This window comes from Peromyscus maniculatus, chromosome 8 (assembly GCF_049852395.1).
Source record: "Peromyscus maniculatus bairdii isolate BWxNUB_F1_BW_parent chromosome 8, HU_Pman_BW_mat_3.1, whole genome shotgun sequence".
NCBI classification, from domain to species: domain Eukaryota; kingdom Metazoa; phylum Chordata; class Mammalia; order Rodentia; family Cricetidae; genus Peromyscus; species Peromyscus maniculatus.
This window is the reverse complement of record NC_134859.1, coordinates 86,756,801-86,764,180: the sequence shown is the minus strand read 5'-3', so window position 1 is coordinate 86,764,180 and position 7,380 is coordinate 86,756,801. Positions and strand designations below refer to the sequence as shown.

The window sequence follows — 7,380 nt, the reverse complement described above, 5'->3', positions numbered from 1 at the left end:
CAAAAAAAGAAGAATTTTAATAGGAAAGACTAGTTAGGAAAACAATCATAATGATTTGAAAAAAGTTTAGGAACTTGGCAGACCATACCGCACATGTACTAAAAAGACTTTGAAATTGATTGTTCTAGAGAGTCAAATGCAGCCCATTTTAAAGTTCCCTAGAGACAAAAGCTGATCACTACTTTCTCAGGGAGAAAGATCACGGAGCAGATCATGGAGCAGACTAGTATCTGTTAGGCTGATCAATGGACCATAAAGAATAAAACAAGGGTGAAGCTAAGCGGGGCTCTCAGTGGTCTTTCAGATACCGTGGGACGAAAATGAAAGCACGGTTCAGTGTGAGCAACGTGTTCTCAGCAAAGCTGAGGGAGTAGGTTTGCTGCTGCGCTGCGGGAGCGTGAATGGTTCCCAGCAGTTGAAGACTGAAGTCAGAGGGAAGGTTGGCAGTGGTTGCTCAGCCATCAATAGCTGCAGAAGCATCTAGAGTGGAGGCTGGGAGCCTGACTACAGCATGTGCTGCAGCCTCTGGTCACACAGGCTGGTCTCTAGTGGGAGGTCCCATAGCAGGGAGCTCTTCCGTAGTTGGGTTGGTAGTCAGGGAAGCAGCAGGTAGGGGTCCTTTCATGGGGGCGGGGCTTCTGAGAGGAGACAAGTTTCTCATCACTTTTGATCTTCTCTATTAGGTCTGCCATGTACTGTTTTCCAGCGTCGAATAAAGGAGAATTTAAGGTTTATTGGTTTGAAAAGTTGCACTAACTGTAATTTGTAATAGAACCAGTGGATTGAAAATTGGTATGTAAAAGAAATAAAATGAATGCTTTTATTTTGAATGTTCAATTTGAAACAATGTGCCTTCCACCAGTCTTATTTCTTCATTTTTTTCATAATTTATGACTGTACCACGGTGTTTTTTTTTTTTTTTTTTTTTGGTATCAGTCATTTTGCTGTTATATACTGAGGTCTGACTTTTGTGTATGATGTATCCATGTTTGTGTCTCTTAAATATCATCCAAACTGGAGAGATTATGGTTTTCTGTCTCACTCAGGAACAGAGAGTTAAATGCTCATCCTATGCTCAGTGCCACAATGAGACACCCCCAAAAAGAACAGGAGGCGCTGGGTGAAAGGATGCTGCAATTTAAAAGGACCCCATGCTTCTAGAGATGAGGAGCTGATTCAATGAAAGTCACGAGAACATCCCTTTAAAGAGCAAATATAATTGCATAGACAGCTATGTCAAGACTAGAATGTCTGGAAAGGTTATAGTCAGAAAGCAATTATAAACATCAATGCTAGCTTAGTAGCAGGATGCAGACCTCTGTACTGAAGAATCTCACGTCCTTAGAGAGCCACCCAGAACCTCTATCCAGGACACCATGGTCGTCTCTTGTAGCTTCATCTACTTTGACTAGCACTGTGTGTGGCCAAAGCCTCTGCTAGGAATTCTGTGTCACCCCTGTTACTGACAGAACACCTGTCGTTAGACTGCTTGCTCTTACCCAGTTTATGGTTGCTGCTGCCCATCAGTCCTGGGTAACTATTATGTTGCCAGTGTGCCAGCCTCATGTTTTCTCCACTACACCTGTGCTTGTACTGAGTCATCACTGTATCTATTACTCAATAAAATAAAAAAAGCTCTTTTATTTTATTCTGTTTTTGTTCATGGAGACAGTGTCTCATGTATCCTAGGCTAGCCTTAAACTCTCTACTTAGCTGAGGCTGGCCGTGAACTCCTGATCTTCCTACCTCCACTTCCTAAGTAATAACATAGGAATGTGACACCATACCTGGACTAAGAATTAATTTTTGCAAGCAATTATTTAAACTATAAAACACATAAGCAATAAATTCTCTGTCTATTACTGTGGCATTCTGACAGATGACCAGAGATTTCATGTGACTTTATTGACTAAGTTTGTTGTCATATTACCATCCTGGGCATGCCTTGGACTTTTTAAAGAATCATGTGTGATAGAGTGACTGTGTCCAAATAAATACCTACTCTCTTAATATCGTAAATACTTGTGGTCATTAAGCATATCTGATGATCAATTTATTTGGAGAAAAGTTTGGGTTGCTGTCACATGAACAAAGAAAATAACTCACATATAATATCCACATCACAGTAGGTAGATTGAAATAGTAAGTCTAAATTTTTTTCATGTATTTACACACATCTATAGAAGCCAAGACAAACTGACAGATAATTAGATGGCAGGCGAATATTTATATTTTAATAAAATAAATTATTACCAAAAAGGTGGAAGAGATATTTCCCCATATCCTTTTTCTTCCTTTGCGCAGGGAGGGGTGGTTCTTTCCAAAGAAATAAGTGACCATGACATTTGGTTCAGTTAGATCAAATCAGCACCCATGTACCTGCCTTGACCTTGGTAATGACTTCCTTGCAATACATTTTCACATTTCCAAAAGGTCAGCTCTCCTGTTTTCATAAGCACTTAGCTTATCTTCAAAATAACTATCATAAGTACATGGGAAAAAATAATAAAATGGCAACCTAGACTCAGACTTTCATAAAGTTTTTTACAAATGATCATTTCAAGATAAAGAATACAGATACAGGAAATTTAAATGAAATCACTATCAACTTAGGTGCATTATCTATTTATCTACCATCAATCCCATCTTATGCTTAACAAATTGCATTTCCTATCTATTTAGACATTATATAAATGACATTGGACTAAAATGAAGATCTCAACAGTAGGAATAACATGCAGTTTTTCTTCTACCCTAATACAATGAAATTAGACAGCATTACCAAGAAATGCCGTCAAGGCAACTAAGGACTTGAATGCAATTTGCACAAAAAGTCTCAAATTTTTTATTATTACAGCTCCTTTTTATTAATACAAATCAATGGTATAGTACAATTAAATAATGCAAGCAGTACAGTACAATAATACAGTTATGAGTTTACAGTTCAGCAGAGAAGCCTGCTTCACAGCCGAGCATCTTCAAGGTTGTATAAAATGCAACAATGTTACTTGTCTTCATAAAAACATCTGAGCTATGTGAACATCATCTACCCAACTATTCTCTAGAAACTGAGGAACATCCCAGGCATTCCAGTATTCCTTCCCACATTTGTTGACATTCTGAATTCCCTTCTTGAAAAATATCAACACGGGATGGTCTCATGCCCATGTCACAAATTCATTTTATCTTCACATTATCTTAATCCAAACTTCAAAATTCAAGCTTTCTTCTGGTACTTTTAGAGTTACTTTTCAAGAGTCTTTAGGACATAAGAAACCCAGACCCACTATGGGACTGGTATGAGGCCTCGTGATGACACATGGAATTTTGGATTTTGTATGCTACGTCATCTCATGACTATCAATCAGCTGAATCAGAATAGGGATTTTTGAAATTTGATGGTACACATAAGTCACAGAAGAGGTGACTAAGGGTACACATAAGTCACAGAAGAGGTGACTAAAGAGGAAAGACTGATTTGATAAACCCTGACCCTGAGAAAGAAGAATACATTCCATTTAACTTTTGCATAGAGTCTTCCACAATTAACTAATTTTGTAACTGTTTATATATTAAGAGAAACAATAACAAGGAAATGACCTTTAACCTGGTAACAGCATCAGGGTATAAAAGAGGACAGGGACTAAGGAGACTCATATATTTGAGAAACTCACTCTCTTCAAAACCCACTCAGAACCTCCTCCTCTGACACCATGGTCAACTCCTGTTGTGGCTCTGTCTGCTCTGAGCAGGGCTGTGATCAAAGTCCCTGCCAGGAGAGCTGCTGCCAGCCCAGCTGCTGCCAGACCACTTGCTGTCGCCCAGTTTGCTGCCAGACCACCTGCCGCCCCAGCTGTGGAGTGTCCAGCTGCTGCCAAACCACCTGCCGCCCCAGCTGTGGAGTGTCCAGCTGTGGAGTGTCCAGCTGCTGCCGCCCAGTCTGCTGCCAGACCACCTGCCGCCCCAGCTGTGGAATGTCCAGCTGCTGCCGCCCAGTCTGCCAGACCACCTGCCGCCCCAGCTGTGGAGTGTCCAGCTGCTGCCGCCCCAGCTGTGGAGTGTCCAGCTGCTGCCAAACCACCTGCCGCCCCAGCTGCGGAGTGTCTAGCTGCTGCCGCCCAGTCTGTCAGACCACCTGCCGCCCCAGCTGTGGAGTGTCCAGCTGCTGCCGCCCAGTCTGCCAGACCACCTGCCGCCCCAGCTGTGGAGTGTCCAGCTGCTGCCGCCCAGTCTGCCAGACCACCTGCCGCCCCAGCTGTGGAGTGTCCAGCTGTGGAGTGTCCAGCTGCTGCCGCCCAGTCTGCTGCCAGACCACCTGCCGCCCCAGCTGTGGAGTGTCCAGCTGCTGCTGCCCAGTCTATCAGACCACCTGCTGTGGTACAACTTCCTGCCGCCCCTCTTGTTGAATTTTCTGTCTGACTACCGACCCTGAGGCAGCCATAATCACAGTGAGCTGAACTTCTCATCCTTGTATTAAATGATTCCTACTTTTGTTGTCCTGACAACGGAAAGAAACCAGCAGAAGAGAATCCTACTAAGTACCGCCCATATTTCCCAAGGATCTCCTCTCTACATGTGTGTCTCAGATGCATGGTGCAGCTAAACATATCCTTCGCGTCTCCAACTTCCTTGGACTTCACCATTCTGTGTTTAACTATTCTTCAATAAATATTGCCTTATATTAGAAATATATGCATCTTTTTTCATTTATTTTTAGAAAATTAACAGTTTATTTTCTGGTATTTTTCCTTCCAAAGTGAGATGTTTGGGTTACTATGACCAGGAAGAAAACTAGTTTTGCTAGTATGTTAGAGGTATGCATAGTTCCACATTTATTGCAGCATTATTCACATTGTCTGGGAAGCAGAATTAGCCTGTGTCCATCAACCGATGAGTGGTAAATAAAATGCCTTATACATAATGGAATGCTGTTTACTCATAAAACAGGTGGAGTCTTGTCATTTGTGACAACATGGCTAGAGTTGGAAGAGGTTATGTAAGTGAAATCAGCCAGATACAGAAAGAAAATACACATGATGTCATTCAAAGGTGGAACCTAAAATAAAAAAGCTCCCATAGAAGCAGAGTAGAAAAGTGGCCTGAGATTCTGGGGAAAACGGAGGGACACAAGAAAAGACTACCTGATTAAAATCTGTAAAACAATTAGATAAAAGAGATTGTTCTAGAACTGCAGAGATGATTCAATGGTTAAGTCCATCACTCTCTTGTGACCTCCACAGGTCCACAGGCACCGGGCATGTACATGGTACATAGACAAACATGCAAACAAAACACCACATACATAAAATAAATAGATAAATAGAACTTTAAAAATGAAATAGTTAGAGTGTTCAATTGCATAGGAAAGTTGCTACAAATGATAAATAGTTTATATTTCAAAACAGCTAGAACAAAGGACATTGAGCATTTTCACCAGCGAGAAATGATATAGATTTGAGCATGTAAAAATATTAACCCATATTTAAACAGTGTGTCGTGCATACACACATAAAAACATCACATAGTACCCCATAAATGCATACAATTTTATATACCAACTCAAAAGCAGAAAAGAAAGCAGATTTTGCACATACAATCTACTATCCATATTGTAAAAAAGGACTATATTTCAAAATAACACGACCTGCCTCATTTAATTAACAATAATTTTTCTTTTCAATCCATAAGATGATTGGCAGGTTCACAGGGCCACTGAACTCTGAGGATAATAAGACATGTGAAGACAAATAGTTTCCAACAAGAAACTCACAGACTAGTCTTTGAAATAAGGCTTAGGAATAAAAGGAAGGACCCAAATAGGTAGAATGTAATGGGGAAAACTTCTGTTCCAGAGAAGGATAATATGGAAGGGTTAAATATATACATAGTGAGTTAAAACCTAGTGAATGCTAGGGAAGTATACAAGTCATAAAATCAGGATGAAAAGAGAAAGAAAAAGAACAAAGGGAGGGGGAGGGGAGAAGGAGCGGGAGGGGGAGCAGAAAGAGTGGAGGAGGAGGGGAGGAAGAGGGAAGGAGGACGAAGGGAGAGGAAGGGAGGAGGAGGAGCAGGAGGAGGAAGGGAGAAAGAGGAGGAGCAGAAGGGGAGGAGGAGGATGCAGCCAGGGATTGTTTACATTGTTATAAATGAAAGGAGTAAAATGAGGCAAGAGATCAGTGGCCCCGGGGGCAGATATGGCAGAAAATGGACTATGCTGTTCACTCCCCAATTGCCTTCACATTAAAGACACTGTGCTAAAATAAATCATGAACAGCTGAGGAAGCTCTCTGTTAGAGGTGGAGTGCATTGACACTAGAGATAACTCCAGGAGGGGTTGAGGGAAGAGTTTAAAAAACAGGCAAGGAAAAAGTTGCATGAATAGACCAGCAAGATGGCTCCGGGGGGTTAAGGTGCTTGCTGCCAACCTGGGACCCATGTAGTGGAAGGGAGGAAGGAGATAACTCACTCTCACAAGTTGTCCTCTGACCTCTACACACACACACACACACACACACACACACACACACACACACACACACACAAACATGCACCCCCTACACAAACATGCACACAGAAATATAAATAAAATATAATAAAAACAATTTAAAAGTTGCAAGAAGAAAGAACTTAGGCTGCATTTGAAAGTCATGCTCTGAGTGTGTACTTTTGGGATAGTCATAGATCCTGCAAAATCTGTTAAAACTCAGGTAGGCTTGATTATACCCAGGTGAACAAATACCTCCTGAAGCTACATCCCTAGTTTTACTTGGTCTGTCTGAAGTCTCTTCTACCAGAAAACAGATACTTGATCAAAACAAAGAGCCAATAGACTGAAGTTATCTTAAGGGAAGGACCAGTACAACACTTGAGATGTTCTTGAATGGGGGAAACTTACCCTTCTGGTAATGATAGCAGCTGTGGAGGACCAAAAGGTAGACTAGTGATGTGGTAGGCAGGGATGCCAGCATGTAGAGTGGAAGGGTGGGTCCAGTGGAAAAGCATTAAGAATGGGGAGCCACATGGCTTGTGGCCAGGGCAGCAGAGAGTTGAGGCTATTGGATTTCTGAGATGCTTGATTATCAGAACTTGTAACCAAACACTAGTAACTGTCAGCATTTGTCTGTGATGGGCAAAGCTGATGATCAGACCAACTCCTATTTCATCTGTTTGAGAAGAGGGGACATCAGACATATTTGGATTTAGAACATATTCCTACTGGTACAATTTAATAGGCATGGGATCAGAAGAGAAGGCTATTGCCTTTCCTAAGCATCTCCCAGAACAACTTGGGCATTAAAAAAAAATACAGGCTGTCAGTGTTGTGCTACTGAATGTTCTGTGTTGGTTGGTTATTTCAGAAAGATGAACTTTGATGCATGC

General features: G+C 41.6%; 1 protein-coding gene across 1 annotated transcript; it reads left to right on the top strand.

Moving 5' to 3' along the window:
• The first annotated feature begins 3,713 nt into the window (after positions 1-3,713).
• LOC143267011 (uncharacterized) lies at positions 3,714-4,406 on the top strand. The gene has a single exon (XM_076543360.1). It carries the CDS (start codon positions 3,714-3,716, stop codon positions 4,404-4,406), a length of 693 nt encoding a protein of 230 aa, XP_076399475.1.
• Positions 4,407-7,380: the final 2,974 nt, after the last annotated feature.

Coding starts and splice junctions, on each gene's coding strand:
- LOC143267011 (XM_076543360.1), top strand. CDS start 3,714: ATGGTCAACTCCTGTTGTGGCTCTGTCTGCTCTGAGCAGGGCTGTGAT.